A 21662-nucleotide genomic window follows, 5' to 3' on the forward strand; every position below is an offset into this window, starting at 1 on the left:
ACGTATTATAATGTGTATTATGAAACATTATACTATAAAGTATAACTATGAATAGGGAAAGTCTTATAATGTGTTATAACTGTAGTTATAATTATTTATCAGAAGTTATAACTTGTTTTAAAGTGTATTATGAGACATTATGCATGGGCTTCATAGAAAGTGTTACCAAAATGATATTTTTGCTCTCATAAATGTTTTGGGTTAAATCCTCATTCTCTTTGTTTATTTAAATTTTGTGCATTTGCCATTTAAAAAAAAAAAAAAAAAAAAGAAATTGTTTTTGAAGAGACAACAAATAATACTCATTAACATTAGATGCTAGCATGTATCTAAACTCTTACTCTGTTCCAAACCTTAGTGAGCTGCCTAACTAGGCAGCATTTCAAGGCATCATAGGCGCGCTCACAACGTGACGGCTGATCCAAAAGGTTTTTCTAAGAAAACTTCTTTTGGCCAAATTCTCACTGTTGATAGAGTCTGAAGTTAGCATGCTGCTAAGCTAACACCATGATACACTAATAAGCAAAATAAATAAATAAATAAAATATACATAGCACAAAAAAAAATATTGGGTAAAGTAGTCCATTTATAATTATATTAAACTTTTTCTTTAAGCAATGCTTTTTTATGTTGAATGAACTATAACAATATTTATAGTATTTACATTTCTCATGCGTTGTTACCAGCAAAAGACGCATATAATGTAGCCTTAGATACTGATTTACACTTGAACAAGTTCAGCTCAATCGTCAGCATTTGTGGCTTAATGTTGATTACCACAAACATTTATTTTGACTCCTCCGACTTTTATTTTCTTAAAAAAAAAAAAAAAAAAAAAAAAAAGCAAAGGGAATGGGGCCAATCTGTAAAAATTTATAAAATACTCACTGTTTCAAAAGTATAGACACAAGACATCAAATCACTTACTAACCACATCTGTGGAAAGTTATAGACAATTTTACAACTTCTTTTCTATGACGATGTAATGCTGTATCTGTAATCTTAAAAAAAAAAAAAAAACAACGATGATTTAAACAACTTTTCAGCTCAAATAATACACAAGTTTTAACAGAAGAATTAATGTACGGAAGCCCTGAACTGCACTTTGAAAATATTTTTTTTTTTTTTTTTTTAGGTGTCTTAGTGCCTTCCTGAGCCTGTGTCCTACAAATATTCATTTTTCTCTCTCCCTTAAATTTTGTTATTTTTTTCAAAAATGTTTTTTTTTTTTTTTTTGTCAAAGATTATTATTAATTTTTTCTCTATTTTATTATTTTTTTTTTTTCTCTTTAAGACATTTTTTTTTTTCTCCTGAAGAGGCAACATGAGATACATGTTTTTGCTTGCTAGCTAACGATTAGCATGCGGTACCAACCTCGGGCACCAGATGCCACTATCAGTAAGCATGAAATCTTACAAGGTGACAGATGACAGCTGTGGTACTTGATCAGTTGAATTATAGTTGTATAATAATCTAACAAGAATGAGTCAAGGAAAGAAACATACTGTGTATAATGTTTGAGAGTCTACTAATACATGAAATCCCACAATTTAATGAATATACCTCAGGTTACAATGGGAATTATTTCTAGTTGTTTGATGGCATTCACCACCAGGAATATGGATGTTGCTATTAATAATGTGCTTTTTTAATTTGTTGTTAACATGTAAACATGTGCTAGATAGATGTCTTTGCCCGTTTTGATGCCTTTTTCCTCTTGAGAGGATCAAAAAAAATTTTGAGAGGAAAAATAGTTTTTTTTTTTTTCTTTGACAGAAAAAAAACAAAAAACAAAAAACAAAAAAAAAATTTGAGAATTTTTTTTTTTTTTTTTTTTTTTTTTTTTTTAGGACATAGGGCTCGGGAAGGCACAAAGACACCTAAAAAAAACTTTTCACCTAGTGATTTTTTTTTTTACTTGTTCAGGGCTTCCGTATTAATGTAAGTGCTTTTATAAAATAATAATCTTCACATTTCTGCCTTTAAACCCTCCTAAAATTGGCCCCATTGACCTCCATTGTAAGTGTCTCACTGTAGCCTCCATGTTTGCTTTTTTTTTTGGAAGAAGAAGAAGAAGAAGAAGAAAAGGAGGGACGAGTCGAAATTATTGTTTGTGGTAATCAGCATTATGCCACAAACGCCGTTGACTGAGCTGTACTTGTACTGAACCCGGAATATTACTTTAATACTACTGTATAAATATGGTTATACTTTATTCAATAACAAAAACTATATTTTGACCCAATATCTGTTGGTGGGAAGTTTTTTTTTAAGCATATTAGGGTGTTAGGGTGTTAGGGTGTTTGCTGCCTTGCTAGAGTGTTCTAAACAGGATGCTGCCTTAGAAGTTAGCTGACTATGTAGGCAGCAGACATCAAGACAGTACACAATGCTTCATTCTGAGCATACTTGTTGTGTTACAAATCACGACTCTGTTTGTAGTAATCAGAAAAGACTCTTTGGCTTTGTTCGATGATGAAAGAGTAGTGTGCTATGAAGCGCTCAATGGAAGGGGGCCACATATCGCCTGTCTGAAAGTCAAAACAAATCTGCTCCGCTTCCACGGTGAAGGGGCCATCTGAAAGTTTCACATCAAGAAACTACACACTACGGCTCGGCCGCAACCCCTCGCTACGGAAAAACAGCACTGCATGGCATGAAGAATGGGCGCACATTGCATTTAACATGCTAAAGGCTAACGCGCAACTAAAGCTTGAACCTTCTCAGAGAATTGTATGGCTCTCTCCTGTGCAAAAACAGTTTGACCAAAGGCAGTTCATTACACATGTGCCAGATGCTGCTCAATATGTTGAGAAATACCCCTTATATCGTTGTCTTTATATGCTGTACATTTATTCCATTGTTTTTCTCATTGTTTTGTTTAAGGTCAACATGAAACAGCATTTGCTGATGAAAGTTGATTGCATGTAGAATTGCAAGTAAATTGTCTTTATGTGACAAGTGGTTGAATATTAAAAGGGCTTGATGATGTCAGACGAAAAGGAAAGTCTTTTCAAAGGTAGAACAAGTTAACTGATGAATCGTTCATAATGAATAAAACAAACGTGTATTAAGAAAGTAAATAGGGTCAGTTCTGCTTTCATGTTGACTTTAACTTTTGTTTGACTTCAAAGTGGACAACAGCATGTTTACAGACACGTTCCATTTCACAAACACAAATGCCAATATAGCAATAATCAATCATTTTTGATGGGCAGAAATATCGAATTGTGACATTCTCAAAATATTGTTTTGCATTTATCGTTTACCTTCAAATATATGATTCTGTTAATCAAAATGTGAACTAAGACAGTTTGACATGTTGAACGGACTGTACTGTAGTTCTTTCACTCACAGCCTCGTTTTCATTCATGTCAATTAAACCTGGTTTCCACCCTGACTGAGCTCCATAACGTTTATCTTTAGAGGTAGACTGATATATCGATTTTATGATTAATTGGTGCTGATGGTTGCTTTTTGGAAATATCAGTTATCGCCAAAAATCTATGCCGATAGTTGCCGATAGTTTTTTGATTGCTCCATGTTCCTCTGATAATTACATTTAAAGTTTATCTTTAAAAGTAATAGAGGTAGACCGATATATCAGTTTTACAGATTAATCGGTGCCGATAGTTGCTTTTTTAAAAAAAACGATCAGTTATCGGCAAAAATCTATACCGATAGTTGCCGATAGTTTTTTAATTGCTCCATGTTCCTCTGATAATTACATTTAAAGTTTATCTTTAAAATTAATAGAGGTAGACGATATATCAGTTTTACAGATTAATCGGTGCCGATAGTTGCTTTTTTTTTAAAACTATCAGTTATCTGCAAAAATCTATACCGATAGTTGCCGATAGTTTTTTTTTTGATTGCTCCATGTTCCTCTGATAATTACATTTAAAGTTTATCTTTAAAAGTAATAGAGGTAGACCAATATATCAGTTTTACAGATTAATCGGTGCCGATAGTTGCTTTTTTTAAACTATCGGTTATCGGCAAAAAATCTGTACCGATAGTTGCTGATAGTTTATTAATTGCTCCATGTTCCTCTGATAATTACATTTAACATTTATCTTTAAAAGTAATAGAGGTAAACGATATATCAGTTTTACAGATTAATCGGTGCCGATAGTTGCTTTTTTTTTAAAACTATCAGTTATCTGCAAAAATCTATACCGATAGTTGCCGATAGTTTTTTTTTTTTGATTGCTCCATGTTCCTCTGATAATTACATTTAAAGTTTATCTTTAAAAGTAATAGAGGTAGACCGATATATCAGTTTTACAGATTAATCGGTGCCGATAGTTGCTTTTTTTAAACTATCGGTTATCGGCAAAAATCTATGCTGATAGTTGCCGATAGTTTTTCTTAGTCCTCCGTGTTCCTCTGATAATTAAATTTTTTAAATTGAAGAGAGGGCATGCAAAGAAAAATTCAACTTTTTGGAAACGTCCCTCGTCAGCACAAACAACATGTCCCCGTCTTCATATATTGTGGGTAATAATAATATATAGGCTATGAAATGTTCAATTTGGTCAATATTAAAAACAGAGCATTGTAACAGTGCCAAGTCTACTTCATTTCAAAATAAGAGTCCCCGGTGTGTTTCAGGTATATTTAGAGTTAAAAGTCCCACGTTATGCACCCAATCTTTCTGATTATTATTGGTATTTTGGTTAAAAAGCAAACTACATCTGGGATTTATTCATTTTGCACTCTGGCCTCTTTATCTGTGCCAACTAATAAAATATTGTAATATTCTATAAATCACTTTAAAAACTATCGGCCGATTAATCAATTATTGGCCTTTTCCAGCACCTAAGTTATCGGTATCGGCAAAATCCACTATCGGTCGACCTCTAAAAAGTAATGCAAGCAATATCCGTGTGCATACGTCTGAATTTAGGAAACATTTACACATTGATATCCGGTACTGATTTACACTTGATTCTCTCCTTCGACAATACAATGTAGTCATGTTGTAATGAAATATTCTTAGGTTTTAACATGATTTTATGGATTTTATTGCAGTATCAAAGTGGACTGAAATCACTTTGGAATTTGATGCATGAATCAAATCATTAGAGTGGAAGTCTAGACAAGTGATTCACTGATATATCGTCTAGTCCAGTTAATTGTACAATATTTGGCTGTTTTGCGATTATTAGCATTGGCCGAAAATGACATCAGATTTGTCATTGGATAGTAAACAATTTCTGTTTTCAATGTTTTTTGTCTGTTTTTAAAGCTTAAGCAAATTTGAGTTAATATTGCATAAAATAAATGTTTTATTTATGTAATTTGGTGTACATCTTATTTGTTGTTGTTAAATTGTATTATATATATAACAGCATTTATATCGGCCATCCTGCTCTTTAGATATCAGCATCAGCCATTGAAAAACCCATAATGGTTGACCACTAGTCTAGATAGTATTTGCCAATTATTTTTCCTAAATGCTATGGAAATTTGCTTGCATCACATTTCACAAAACAGATGTCAAAATTACCATTGTCATCATAGTTTCTGCTAAACTACTCTACGAACATTTAGTAACCCTTTACAATAAAGTTGCATATGTTAACATTAGCTAACACGAATTAACAATGAACAATACTTTTACAGCACTTATTATTCTAACGTAAACTAACAATGAACAGTAGTGTATTTCATAAATTAACTAACCAAGGTTAATATATTGTTTATTGTTGCTTTATGATACCTAATGCATTAATGGACTATTCTGGGCAGCATTTGTGGCATAATGTTGATTACCACATAAAATAATTTCGAAAAAAAAAAGCAAATATTTGAAGCTTATCATTTTATAAAAGCACTTACATTAATTCATAAAAGATGTTTACATTTTAGTTTTTACTTTCATTTAAGAGTTTTAGGGTTTACGACATTATGTCATCATTGCAACGAAGTTGTAAAATCGGCTATAACTTTACACATATGCGGTTAGTACGTGATTTCATCAGAGTAAAATCATGTTAACACACATATTGTTAACGTCTTGTGGCTATACTTTTGAAACAGTGAGTATTTGAATGTTTACGACCCCATTTACTTCCATCGTAAGCCAGATTTTTGCTTTGAAATTTGAGCTGAAATACATTTTTGTGGTAATCATCATTATGCCACAAATGCTGTCAATTGAGTTTAACTTGTGTTGAACCCGGAATATTCCACGCTAATATATAAAACCTTATTGTAAAGTGTTACGAACCATTTTCTTTAGAAATCTACTTCAATCAGGGTAAGAAACTTTCAGAATCTTGTCATTTTGTTTTCTGATGTCAGCGGTGGTTCCTTTCACAAAGGTGTGAAAATCCCTTATGAATGTTTACTACGGTTTTACTGTTAAAATAACCGTAGTGTTTGTTATCTTGACAGAATCACCATGCCAAAACTACGGTTCATTTCCGTAAGGGATGTAGCGGAACAATGTTATGACATCACATAAATACTCACAAATTCACATAAACATGCCAATGGAACGCTTTCAGTTCGACGCCATTTAAGGTGAGGAGTGTGTTGCAATGATTTACAAAAGATGAATGAATTATAAACACAGGATTTAAGTTCTAGCAGGCACACTTGGGATCTATTGCTACATAAAACAGCCCTTCACCAAACCTGCCAACCCGCGTTCAAGCGGACTGATCTCCTAATGTGAGTTTGAGATAGAAAAAGCACATGTGCTATTCACTAGTAATATAAGCCACAGTTACAGCTGGAGGCCGTTACAGTAGAAACTTTGACACGTTTTAAATTCCAATAAACTTCGTAATCGTCATTTATACCTAAATGTAGCAAATTATTGCTGAACGTATAGTGTGCAAAACAATTTTCAGCTGTAAAAAGAAAGTGTTCAACTTGTCTTCCCTCCATACCATGCAGTTTTAACATGCAAAATAAATACTTCACAATGAAACAAATGTGTAGCGTAATTGATCATTTGAAAATAAGCATGTGCAATCTTTCGCTAGAAGTTAGTAAAGACAGGTTTTAAGCGAGTGACCATTTCTGGTGCATGTTTGATTGTCTTTTACTAGTCTTGATAACATGCACCTTGTAATGAGACTTTTCATAAACAAGAAATTGGCTTTCATACCCGGGAGACAAAAAAGCAAAAAAAAAACAACAACAACAAAAAAAAAAACACAATGTGGCAAACAGAAAGTGCAAATACTCAAGCTAAAATGTAATGTTGAAGAGTCAAATATTACCAAATTATTTTTGCTGCCTTTTCATCGCTAGTGACACAAATCAGAAAGAGGTAATCATCGTGCTTTCAAAAATGGTGTGAATTATGAATCTATGATGGACCGATAACATTTACATGGCTGTATCGCTAGGATTGTACTTCAGTTTTCTTCTACTTAATTGCTAAAAGGAATCACACCATTTTAAGACCGTTAACGAACTTGCGGTCAGGCAGACTTGTCGATAAACTGCGTTCCTTTCAATCTTGTATATGATTATTACATCTTTGATATAACTGCAATAACCTCTACTGATCTCGTTCATGCATTCAAACTGTGAACGTTGACGTGCTTGGCTAGAGAGCATGTCTGTGACACTTTCCCCTTGTATATTCAAACAAAACATGAACCAAGAAATGTTTTTGCTAGTTTTTTCTACAAAAACCTTTAACGCACAACCACATGTATGATTTTGTGTCATTTGCGCTATATTACATTCAGTAAACAAAACTAAAAGACGTCCAACTCGAATTGGGTCCGACAGTATTTTGTTTGTCACAGAAACGTCTCACGATCTCTGTCAGGCGTTGGAAAAGTTTCGCTCAGGTCCGTTTTCCTGGATTCTGGGATTAGAGCTTGGAAAAGCTCACTAGTCGCTCTCGTTACACTGTCATACGATGGCGGCGAAGACAGCATCTCCGAAATCTCCGCTTCAGGTCCATAGTTCTCCATCATCGAGGCTACAAGTACCTCGTTTTCAGGCGTACCGTCTTCGTCATCATCGTCCTCTTTGGCAGATCCCGGCGTGTTGATTTGACGGTAAAGTAACGAGGCTTGTCTCAACTGTCGCCACATCAGATGTCTCCTGTATGCTCTTTGTATCATGATAGCCGACACGTCCTCTTGTTTACGCCTGAGAGTGGTGGTGATGGGCTCGTAGGAGATCTTGGACGGGTTGGCCATCATGAACTTCTCCTCCATTTGCTGTTTCAGGGCGTCCATTTCGCCCGACTCGCCCAGAACGCGTTTGGTGAACGCGAACAAGATGTCCAGGCAGTGGATCTTGTCTCCACTCACCATGGGCAGGTCCATGGAAATGAGTTTGATTTTATTGGGCTTGCAGATACGTAGCGGCTCAGAAAGCGTGTCGGCAAAGTCCGAGAGTTTGGAGTACTCTATGAATTGCGTAGCCTCTGGGTCAAACTTCTCCCAAACCTCGTAGAACATTTCGAAATCGTCCTCGCTCAAAGGTTCTGTACTCTCCTCTGTGGCCACGCTGAAGTTCTCCAGAATAATTGCAATGTACATGTTGACTACGATGAGGAATGAGATGATGATGTAGGTCACAAAAAAGGTGATGCCCACCGAGGGATTGCCGCAGTTACCGCGGGCGTTTGTACCCGTGTGGGGTATATTTGGGTCGCACTCCTCTGGGGAATTATTTAGGATAGGGTTGAGCAGGTTGTCCCAGCCGGCAGATGTGGTTATCTGGAAGAGACAGATCATGCTGTTACCGAATGTTTCAAAGTTGAACATGTCGTCGATGCCACCTTGCTTCTTGACGTAGGCGAAGTTGGCCATGCCGAAAATGGCGTAGATGAACATGACGAGGAAGAGCAGAAGGCCAATATTAAACAACGCAGGTAATGACATCATTAAGGCAAAGAGCAATGTTCTTATTCCTTTGGCTCCTCGAATGAGTCGAAGTATTCGTCCGATTCGAGCCAGACGAATGACTCGGAAAAGTGTGGGTGACACAAAATATTTCTCGATGATATCCGCAAGAACAATACCTGTAATAAGAAAGAGACACTTGTTAGTTCATATTTTTTCACATTACACATTAAGTTCACCCAAAATGAAAAATCTGTCATTTACTCCCCCCAGAAAGAAAGTCATATGGGTTCGAAACAACATAAGGTTAGTAAATAGCCGTGTATTCACTATCGGGCCAAATGAGGGTGGGCTAGTGCATGCCAGGGCCAGTTGCATTCCCACTGTCAATTCCAGGGCTTCATTGTGCCTCCTCTGGGCTTCCTCTGGGCCAGTGACCTTTGGCCCAGAGGAAGCCCCTAGGTTTCAGCACCAATATAATCATTCCCCAGTTTTTCATATCTAGCTACCAGCTTACCTCAACAGATCAACAGAGAATGGAGAATCATCAGTACTGGTCAATAGACGAAATCAGGGCTCTTCTAAATATTTGGGCTAATGTAAATGTGCAATGTCAGGTCGACACGGCTGCCGAATAAAGACACGATTAAGCATATTGTTGCCAAGTTGTGTTTCCAGCGCACAACGGTACAGTTTCGGGGAAAAATAAAATGCAGGTACAGTACAAATCCGTGTTCATTTCAAAGGATGGCTAGTCTCCAGAGTCTTTGATACCTCAGCTTGAGTTTCCTTCTTGCTTGTGAAATTGGCGGTTTGTGTGGCGTTGGCACCAGGGTGGCGTATTAAGGGCGGGTTTTAGGGCAACGCTGCGGGGCTATTGGCCTGATGGTGGCTCGATGTCCAAGGCTATTGGCCCTGGCTGACCAGCTGATAGCCCTAGTTCGCACTGGCCCGATGGTGGAAAAGCGGCTAATTATATTTTTGGGTGAACTATCTCTTTAAATGTCAATGCAAAACAACATACATAGCCGCAAGAACCTAAATGGTCAATTACATTTACTGACCATTACTATATTTTAAAGTTAGTAACACTAATGAGTAAAATCACTTGTTTACAGATCAGCGATCACAAGCCGTTAAGGTTTTAACCCTCTTGAAATATAGACAGCAGAAGGGGGTCAGGACCCAAAACCATGTCAAGTTTTCAACTCAATCACTGGCTAATCACCTGAGCTGACAGTCTTGATTGCTGAAATTACCTTCACCTAAAGCGATCTTCTCTTCGTCACTGTTGGCCACTCCACCCCCTACATCCCCATCTATTCCTTTATCAGGGTCATACAGGTCATTTACTCTGAAAACCGCCTTGCTTTATCATTGAACCATCAGCTGGGTATTTCTAAGTCAGCGAAGTGTTACAAGATTGCAATAAACATCTATAGACCTTGATGTCAGGACGAGGACACACTGTAAATCTACTGTATCTAAATCTACTGTACAGTGTGACAAATAAAGACATACTCTACATTTTAATGCTACTGTTGGGTGGACTCATATTTTCTGAAATATCTGTAACCCAAGTAATGTACTTAAAAGTAATTACTGTCATTGAAAGTCAGTAACTGTAATCTGATTACAATCATTTAAAATGTAATGCATTACACTACTTTTTGTGCCTGAACGTAATTAGATAACAGTAACTAATTACTTTGTAATCCGAGTACACACAACACTGTTAATGGTGAAGTGTGTAATTTCTCTGCAGCACTAAACAGAACTGGTTACATAACAATTGTTTCGAAACAGATGCTCCTTTGGCCCCGCCCTCTGTCTACCATTGGTTAGACAAACATTTAGTCCCGCCCCAAACTCGCACCATTGGTTAAGCCAGAAGTAGACATGTTGGGCCGCACATGTAGAAACAATAAGTACAAATAAAATTGTAATGATTTAAAATGGTATTTAATACATTTTGATTTGGTCATGTAAATGGTTATTTGTTTTTAAAATTATATTATTAAATTAAAAGCACATATTAAGACTAATATACGTATAAATAAACGTATAATGGTGAAGCGGCACCAAACTGAATTGCTCAAATAACTGTTCCCAAACATTGCATTAGATGATAATAAAGATATATTCTCTGAAATCAAGTACTTTTAGCTTCTCAAGTAAATTGATCTTGTTTTCAGAATGTTTCGAAAAAATACCGATGTGTTTGAGATATTTTTAGACACTGATTTTCAAATCATTGTAGCATTAAATGTCACGTTTGTCTACTTACCCACGATGGAGAGGATCACGACCACAAAGTCAAAGATGTTCCAGCTGACGGTGAAGAAGTAGCAGCGCAGCGCGATGATTTTAATGGTGCACTCGGTGGTAAAGAGGATGATGAAGGCCAGATTAACGTAGTAGAGGATGTACTCGATGCTCGGAGACTGCTCGTCTGTTTCCACCATCATCGTGATCATGTTAAATATGATAAGCAGCATTATTATGATGTCAAATGCTTGTTTGGACACCAAGTCGAAGAAGAATCCTTGAATTGGGTTCTGCGAAAAAAAACAAAAAAAAGTTTTTCGATAAGTTCATTTGAGTTTTCATTGATTTCACAATTGATTTGCTTATCCTTGTCAAATATCGATCACGTAACTCACAGGAGGTCTTGGAATTGGTTTCTGTGGCTTTTTGGATCCCAGTTTTTTCATGGCATTATAATATTTCTTCTGTTCTTCCGTCATGAATATATCCTGTCCACCTAAGTATAGAGAAACTCCACTGTAATTATCGCTGTTTCATTAACAAACCCAAGCACACTAGATTCTTTTAACATTCAGTATATGATCTTTGCTTCTAATACTTATCTTTCGTTTCTGTTGGTTGAAGTTATCAATGATGACACCAATGAAGAGATTGAGAGTGAAGAACGAGCCGAAGATAATGAAGATCACAAAGTACAGATACATGTACAAGCTGTTCTCTTTAATGGGCTGTTCCTCGACCTGTTTCATCAGAACATAATAACAAACACTGCCATTTAAATCTTCATTTCATACACACAGTATGTAGTACTTTATTTTTTTGTTGTAGTAATTTGCATTCCCAGACAGAATGTGTAGTTTCAGCTTAACTAGAACTGGATAATGTTCTCTTAAAGCAGATATTTTTACTAGAAAAGAAGACAAAAATACTAATTAAGAAAATTATTTTTTTGCATCATCGTAAATGGTCATTACATAAATAAAAACAGTTTATACGGGTGATTCTTTAATTTCAGATTCTTCATGTCCCAGGGGTTGACTTTTAACCGATTGTACTATTATTATTATTTATTTTTTTGAAACATTAAAACTGAGTTGAAAACTTTTTACCAGGCCTTTATCATTTATTTTTGGTACTTTTTAAATGTATTTTATTTATAGATTTGACTGTTTTAGCCTTCAGACCCAGAGTTTCAATATTAAACCATGAAAATATATTACATTAATATTATATTATATTATATTAAGTTGACAACTTACAACATTTTTTTTATTTTATATATATATATATATATATATATATATATATATATATATATATATATATATTATTATTATTATTATTATTATTATTTTTTTTTTTTTTTCTTTCTGAAATCAGTGTAGTTTAGTTGTGTAATGTATCTTTTTTTTTTTTTTTTTTTTTTTTTTTTAAGAATGTTTGGATATTTTTACTGGAAAAGAACACAAAAAAATATTGATTAAGAAAATTTATTTTTTGCAGTGTTTGATATATTTTTATTATTTTAGCATTAAGCTTCATTTTTAGGTATGGGGCACTTCAATGCTAATATATTATTATGATTTAACATAATATATAATTTTGAATTTGTTTAAAATTATTTTATAATTAAACTATTATAATGTATACTATTATAAAAAAAAAGTACAAAAATAAATAAATAATAAGAAGATAAAAAATGACAATGAATCAAATCGTATTAAGAATTTATTTTAAGTTATAGAATTATTAAATGGTTATCAAAATGTTTATTTAAATATATATATATATTATATTATATATATATATATATATATATATATATATATATATATATATATATATATATATATTATTATTATTATTATTATTAAATTAAAAGCACATATTAAGACCGTGCCCTTTTTACCAGGCCTTCATAATTTATTTTGGTACTTTTTAAATGTCTTTTATGTATAGATTTGACTATTTAATAGTAAACCAAAAAAAACAAAAAAACGTATTATATAATAAGTATTACATAATTATTATGTTTACATGTTGTTAGCAGACAAAAAAACAAACCAAAAATTGAGAGTGCAAAAAAATGTTTTAGAAAGATTTTACTCTCTAGTGCTAAAAGTACCCAAAGTTGAAGAAACACACATTTATGAGTATCTTTCACAACAAGGTTTTATGAAAAACTTCACTTACGGCTCGTGAGTCAACTGCGGCGTACATGATATCCATCCAGCCCTTAAAAGTGGCCTTGAACAGAAAAAAGAGCAGTTGCACATTAACATGTTGTGACGCTGTCAGACGCATGCACTGAATATATGCCTCAATAGATGGCAGAGGTCACATGTCAGCATTTTTTGTGACTACTGCATTAATATTGTATACTGTTGTGTTAAAGTCTTCAGAAAACACTGTTTATCAGAATGTATTTTGAGTGCTGTCCAGCTTTTACGATAATATACAAAAAGAAACAATGAAAGCGAATAGTGAATGGAGTAACGCAGACTCTCTGAGTGGCAGAAATCACTACAGTTGGTCTTTTGGCCTTAGTTACCAGTAATTACCCTGCTTTGTGAATGGCTGAGGGCGACTATTTCCAGATGCAAATGAAAGGTTTGTATTGGGCGAAGTCAAACAAAGGTGATGGAAAGGAACTAAGTGACTTGTTGCTAGGTTACCGCAGCAACGAAGTTAAAATGAGGAATGAAGTGCTGAGCACAAACTTCCGTATAATGGCACCAGCGGAGCTAAAAATAAAGTTCCGCTGACTTGTTGATTGATTCACACTCTTGGACAGACAGAGGTGGGTAGTGACTGTATAAAACCAGCAACAGGAAGGAACAGGAAAGTTTCAAAAGGAGCGACGTGTGGGGGATACAGTCACAAATGTAACCTTAAGCACTTGAGGTAGCGTGAGGTAACCTGCGCCCACGTTATCAAAGTCCACTTTGACTTTTGTCCAGTAGTACTGTGTGCTGTTCATGCAGCCATCTTTACAGTCTCTCATTGAAATGCCTCAAACAAAACATGCTTTCTTGGGAATATATTTTTATTTGGTAATTAATTTAAATGAAGTGACATCCTTTTTGGTGGGAAAAGAAAACATCAGAAAGTATAGAGCTGTTCAGTTATGACGTCAATTTTCACATTTTCATATTTTGTTCCTCAATATATATTAAAATCATACCTCAAATGAGAGGTTTTGGCATACCATCAAAAAAAAAAAAGAAAAAAAAAGGAGGGTCAAGTGTTTGGTGTCATTGTAAAGAAACTGCTGAAAAATTTCTGATTTGACATGATATATCTCTGGGTGTAAATAAGGTGGCTCCGGAAAACTGCTTTTGTTTTGTTCCCAATCATGTCATCTGTATCTGAGAACATTTTGTGTTGATACGACAAAGCAATCAAAAGTTATAACATATAAATAATTTGTCATAGTGTCCAAAAACGTCTCCAAACAAATAAAACATAATAATTGTACATAAGAACTAATTACACATGCAAACACAACAATGACTAAAGGTTTGTATAGCATGCAGACATGATTTTAGTAATGAGATTTCACAGAATGAGTTTCATTCTGTGTCATTTGAGTCATCATTGAGTCTGTGTCATGTATTTGGCGCCATCTCCTGGTGGTCATATGTAACATTGTGCTTCATGTGGATTATCTAATGATCTTTGCATCTGATTATCTTGTGTGTGGACTCGTTTGAAAGATAATCACCTCCTCTAAATAATGTTATGTAATATTTTATGTTCCGTTTATGTTTTGTGAATTTATACATGAAAACACGCAATAAAAGCAACACCAACATAATTGTCAAAGACATACTTAGCTATTACTCACTATATTTTTGTCTGTGAGTAAAACAAATAGGCTGGTTGTATTCTACTCTTTAAGATCTTTCCAACAACATATGATACATGGATATTTGATGAGTTTGATGATGCATTGGAAAGTAGCGCTTCTAATCTTTCAAAATACACCTATTTTGTGTTGGTCAAGACTGTCGTTATTAATATTTTGATGATTTGTTTTTTCCTGTGACAGTGGGCCTATCCGAGCTTAAAGGGTTAAAGTCACATCCTTATCTAGCGACTTGGTAGAAAAAAAAAAAAAAAGTGGATTCAAATTAAACGTTTAACACCCTGTCTACACCAGACTCAAGCTATGCACGTGGTGCGACAAAAGCAAATCGCTCCCATTATAATCAATAATACTGTCTACACTTGATGTGTCTGTCACGTCGTGCCGACAGTAAACGGATGCCCTGTTCTATTTTTGCGCAGCACACGTTGGCGCTATTCCTGCCAACAAGACAAATAAACGGTTTAAAATGTTTGCTTTGATGCTTCCAGTGTAGACGGCCTCAAGGCGTCGCAAACTTGACATTGCTCACATACGGTGTAGACAGGGTGGACGGTAGGATGGTGTGATTTATTTTTAAATGGTCATTTATCTGAAAACCACTATTTATATTTTATAAAAACGTAAGTTGCAAACAAATTGTTACACAACAACTACAACAGTCGTCCAATTCATTGAGCATGTAAACTTGCATCCTTATTAAGCGACTTGTTAGCAATGTAAGTTTTTTTAAAACAGTGTTTTCAAAATTGACGTTTGAGGTAGGACGGTGTAATTTATGTTTAAATCGTAATTTAAACCAGAAACTGGTATTACAAAAAAAAAATGGTTTTGGATAACATTTAGCCCACTTGTTGAGCCACACAGTAAACATTTCACCTCAGAACTGCCACGATACGTGTCATTTTGCAGAAATATCGTCATAGTCACGTAATTTATTGTGATTAGGCAGGTTTTATGGTAGACATTTTTCTATCACAAGTAAAGTAAGGTCTTTGGTTAACATTACTTAAGGGATTTTTCACATTTTGTTCCACAATGCAAATTACAATCATATCTCAAACGTGAATTCTGAACTATTTTCTAAAAACGTAAGATGCGAACAAATTGCTACACAATGACAATAACAGTTGTCCAATTCATTGAGCTTTTAAATTTGCATCCTTCTTAAGTCACTTGATTGTGAATTTATGTTTTTTAAAACACAGTGGTTTCAAAATTAACGCTTGGGGTCGGAAAATGTAGTTAATTTTTTATTCGTAATTTAAATTGGAAACCACTATTTTTTTTCCCCTTTTCTCCCCAATTTGGAATGCCCAATTCCCAATGTGCTCTAAGTCCTCGTGGTGGCGTAGTGACTCGCATCAATCCGGGTGGCGGAGGACGAATCTCAGTTGCCTCCGTGTCTGAGACCGTCAATCCACGCATCTTATCACGTGGCTTGTTGAGCGTGTTACCGCGGAGACCTTGTGCATGTGGAGGCTTCACGCTATTCTTCGCGGCATCCACGCACAACTCACCACGCACCCCACCGAGAGCAAGAACCACATTATAGTGACCACGAGGAGGTTACCCCATCTGACTCTACCCTCCCTAGCAACCAGGCCAATTGGTTGCTTAGGAAGCCTGGCTGGAGTCACTCAGCACGCCCTGGATTCCAACTTGCGACTCCAGGTGTGGTAGTCAGCGTCATTACTTGCTGAGATACCCAGGCCCCAATCGGAAACCACTATTAAAAAATTAACTCGCTTTTAGCGCCAACCAGTGGACATTTCACCGCAGAACTGCCGTGATATGTTTAATGAACCATGTTATGCCATTTAGCAAAAATATCACCACAGTCACGTATTTTTCATGAGATCAGGCAGGTTTTAGAGTAGCGATCTTCGATTTATGGGAAAAATAAGTCTGTGGTTTACATTCTTTGAGAGACGTTTTGTTCCACAACATAAATTACAGTTATACCTCAAACGTGAAATTTGAGCCTGCTGTAAGTTGCAAACAAATTGCTTCACAAGGAATACAATGGTTGTCTAATGCGTTAAGTGTGTAAACTCGAATCCTTATTAAGCGACTTGTTAGCAACTTTAAAAAACACAGTGGTTTAGGGGGGCCTGGGTAGCTCAGCGAGTATTGATGCTGACTACCACACCTGGAGTTGCGAGTTCGAATCCAGGGCGTGCTGAGTGACTCCAGCCAGGTCTCCTAAGCAACCAAATTGGCCCGGTTGCTAGGGAGGGTAGAGTCACATGGGGTAACTCCTCGTGGTCATGATTAGTGGTTCTCGCTCTCAATGGGGCGTGTGGTAAGTTGTGTGTGGATTGTGGAGAGTAGCATGAGCCTCCACATGCTGTGAGTCTCCGCGGTGTCATGCACAACGAGTCACATGATAAGATGCACGGATTGACGATCTCAGAAGCGGAGGCAACTGAGATTTGTCCTCCACCACCCAGATTGAGGCGAGTAACCATGCCATCACGAGAACCTACTAAGTAGTGGGAATTGGGCATTCCAAATTGGGAGAAAAGGGGATAAAAAAATAAATAAAAAAAACAGTGGTTTCATAATTCACATTTGAGGTAGGATGGTGTGATTTATGTTTAAATTGTAATTTAAATCAGAAAGTATTATTTTAAAAACCCATTGGAAATACATAAGGGAAAGAAAATGCTTATAAGAGTACAAACCTAAAATCAGTATTAGCAATGAATTTGATGTATTCTGTGATGTTTTGTGGCATTAGTCGGCTTGTCTGGTTAAAGTCACAAAATTAACCCTCACCACTTGAAGGAGCGCGAGGTATCCAGCGCCCACGTTATCGAAGTTCACTTTGACTTTTGTCCAGTAGTACAGTGAGCTGTTGTTCATGGCCAGACACTCGGTTCTGTTGTTTATGTCTGATGCATTGTACATGACGCCTGTTCTGTTGATGCAGCGCCCGAACTTCCCAGCGAAGAGGTTGACGCCCATGATGCTGAAAATTAGCCAGAAGATCAGACACACCAGCAGAACGTTCATGATGGACGGAATGGCGCCGATCAGCGCGTTCACCACCACCTGGTTACCAGGGAAACAAATGACCTGTCAGAGAATTGTCACATTCACTTAAAAAGTTATCAAGCTGAGAGCGACGCTTGTTTCTGACTTCAGACTAGATACTGAAGGCAATAAACAAACGCTGTCAATCGCTCTATGATAATGATTTATGAATGGCCTTTGGCGATTGGCATTTACAGCTTTTCATTGGCTCTCATGTCAGTAATAAACAAGGCAGTTTAAATGTAATTTACAGCCATTCATAAAACATGAATATTATTAAAAGCTGCTTCTGTGATGAAATCTAATGCATTAGAGAAGTGAATATTTGTGCTATTATAAAGATGAATCTTAACAAATTTGTCAAGACAATGTCCAGGTCATTATTCACCCCAAAATCAAAAGAAACAAGAAAGTATATTTTGCATAAAGAAAATTTGGCCTACTTTTAGGAGCATTAATATTATTTTTATTTTTATTTTTTGGCATTGTGATGCTATTTTTCATGACTATTAAAAAAGAAAACACAATCTAATTATCATGACTGTACTGCAAAAAACAATGTTATATTGTTGTATTGTTATAAGTTCAATTATAAGTACTGATACATAATGTTAGTATTTAGGCTGCCTTTATACTGATTTAACTAATAAAACCATTTTTTTTTTTTGTATGGTATTAGTTTTTTTTTTTTTTTTTTTTATGTAATTCATGAATTAAAATATTTAAAATTATTAATAAAAAATCATTAAAATGTCTATATTAAAGTAAAAATAAGAATAAAACAAAAATAATAAAAAGTAAAACATAAATAAAATAAAAACTAAAAAGTAAATATTCACACAAACATAAATATCTACATATTAATAAATGCTAATATATATATATGTGTGTGTGTGTGTGTGTGTGTGTGTGTGTGTGTATTTTTTTAAATATATTTTTAAATGCTTTAAAAAAATAATATTGTCAAATATAATTTCTTATTTATTATTGTAAACTCATGTAAACAAAACACAGAATATTTAAACTCATTCAGACAGAATACAAATCCGATATGGTGGCATGTCAATAACGTCAAACCACACTGGTGACCAAAAGTCATGACATCATGACACAAGATTTAATGATAAGTATTTTTTTTTAAATGTTATCCCCTTTTCTCCCCAATTTTTGGAATGCCCAATTCCTACTACTAAGTAGGTCCTCGTGGTGGCGCGGTTACTCGCCTCAATCCGGGTGTTGGAGGACAAGTCTCAGTTGCCTCCGCTTCTGAGACCGTCAATTCGTGCATCTTATCACGTGACTCGTTGTGCATGACACCGCGGAGACTCACAGCATGTGGAGACTCATGCTACTCTCCACAATCCACGCACAACTTACCACACGCCCCATTGAGAGCGAGAACCACTAATCGTGACCACGAGGAGGTTACCCCATGTGACTCTACCCTCCCTAGCAACCGGGCCAATTTGGTTGCTTAGGAGACCTGGCTGGAGTCATTCAGCACGCGCTGGATTCGAACTAGCGACTCAAGGGGATAAGTATTTTTTAATGAAATACTTCAGATGAATTATTGTTGAATAAAATACATGACTGATGTCCATTCAACGGTTACAAAATGTTTCATAAAAAAAGTTAATCTGTTTTCTGAATTTTTTCTGTTGTGCTTTATTTTATTTGTTTCATGGAATTGATTGTGCTCTGGTATTTTTTTAACTTCATATTCAACTTAATGCATTCTTGTCAACATTTGGTGCGATCATACATCATGCGGTGTAACCAATTATATCAGTAAAAATATTAAATGTAAAATTCGATATTTCATTTCTGTTCCTGGAATATTAATAACTAATAAAATAATGCTAATGCAGATCATTTTGTTATACCTTTTCTATACATTTCTATGGGTTTTAAAGAAAAAATGGATCTGTAAATTTCACAAACACTGAGATAAAAGATAAATATGTAAATATTACTTACAGATTAAAAAAAAACAGTGCAAACTCATTTTTCGTTAAGGTAACACATTATTTAAAACAATATTACGGTCACACCACATTACTTTTTTAATTAAGTTTTAATTAACATTGTTGAATACAAAAGTCTTCCAATATTTGAACTATGCAAAAAAATCGTATATATATATATATATATATATATATTTTAAAATAGCCCTTAAAAAAATCACAATCCGTCACTGACCAATTTATTTCTATTGCTTTCTTTTTTTTAGATTTTATAAGTATTTATGCATCATGTTAGTATTTGTTGTACTGCCTTTATGCTGATTCAAAATGATAATTTTTTTAGTATTTTTGGTATCACTTTATTTTAAGGGTCCACAATAATGCATGAGTTAATCATGAATAAGACAGTAATTAATACTTAGTTGAATGTAGAGTAAGGCTATTTAAGCCATAATTTACAACTTATTAAACATCTTATTTTATGTAGAAAGTCATGTAATTAATGCTCAATTCCAGAGATCATATATCAAGTTTACTAAACGACATTAAGCCAGTATTAAGGCTAATTAGTATTGGCTTTGCAAACCTGTTACTAGTAAATGAATAACAACTTGACCCCCTGTTCTAAAGTGAAAGTTTAACCTACTCATGTTATGGATTTATTTGCATGTTTTAATTGCAATAAACAAAGTTAATGCAAATACTGTAATTACCTAATGGAGGTCAAACAATAATCACTCATAAGTAAATGTAAGGAGTCAAATCGTATTTAAAAGTTGAGCAATTCTTTAGTAACAATTTAGTAAAACCAATACTAATTATTCAGAATTACTATTTAAAATATTTGAATAAACTTAAATACCACCTAATAAATGCAAAACTTAAATAGGTAAAATATTCACTTTGGAACAGAGGGTCGAGTTGTCTTCAATAGAATATTTTAATCATTTATTAGTAACAGCTTTGTAGAGCCAATGCTAATTAGCCTTAATAACTGGCTTAATATTGTTTAGTAAACTTTATATATGATATGCATAGATAACTGAAATAGAGCATTAATTGCATAACTTTCAACACAAAAATAAGACATTTAATGAGTTGGAAATTATGGCAAAGGTAGTCTTACGCTACACTTAGTTATGCATTAATAAAAGAAAAACTATTTGTTTTATTTTGCATTAATTGTACTAGTCTGTTTTCTTTTTTCGTATGTGTCATGAAAATAATGTCACAATTCCATAAAAAAATGGGACTTTATTTTCTTATTTCTTTCCATCGATTTGGGGATGAAATGTGACCCGGACATCTTCTTGACAGGTTTTGTGATATTCACCCTTAAGTGAAAGTGTTTAATGGTAGGACTTACTCTCTATATATGTTTCTAAACGTAATATGAAATAAACCCACAAACACAGAGAGTGAATCTGGCAAACGTGATTAAAGTCAACTTCAGCTTAATCACAACAGCACTTATGAGTGTATCATTGTTAAAATATAAGGGATATTTACAGTATATGAAAGTGCTGAGATGTGTTTATTTTTTTATTTTTTTTAAGTATTTATTTATTTTTCTCCCCTTTTCTCCCAATTTGGAATGCCCAATTCCCACTACTAAGTAGGTCCTCGTGGTGGCGCGGTTACTCAATCCGGGTGGTGGAGGACAAGTCTCAGTTGCCTCCGCTTCTGAGACCGTC

At 34.8% G+C, this 21662-nt stretch overlaps 1 protein-coding gene across 1 annotated transcript in view; it reads right to left on the reverse strand.

Moving 5' to 3' along the window:
- Window positions 1-805: 805 nt before the first annotated feature.
- LOC127431936 (sodium channel protein type 4 subunit alpha-like) overlaps window positions 806-21662 on the reverse strand; it is a 218370-nt gene continuing 197513 nt past the window's right edge. The window contains exons 22-27 of the mRNA XM_051682599.1: window positions 17747-18022; window positions 13291-13344; window positions 11700-11837; window positions 11493-11597; window positions 11117-11387; window positions 806-9008 (exon numbers count right to left, since the gene is read on the reverse strand). Of these exons, the coding sequence (XP_051538559.1) occupies window positions 7771-9008; window positions 11117-11387; window positions 11493-11597; window positions 11700-11837; window positions 13291-13344; window positions 17747-18022 (2082 nt within the window). The 3' untranslated portion in view covers window positions 806-7770. The remainder of the gene's footprint in view (window positions 9009-11116; window positions 11388-11492; window positions 11598-11699; window positions 11838-13290; window positions 13345-17746; window positions 18023-21662) is intronic.

This window comes from Myxocyprinus asiaticus, chromosome 41, assembly GCF_019703515.2.
Source record: "Myxocyprinus asiaticus isolate MX2 ecotype Aquarium Trade chromosome 41, UBuf_Myxa_2, whole genome shotgun sequence".
In the NCBI taxonomy this organism is placed as follows: Eukaryota; Metazoa; Chordata; class Actinopteri; order Cypriniformes; family Catostomidae; genus Myxocyprinus; species Myxocyprinus asiaticus.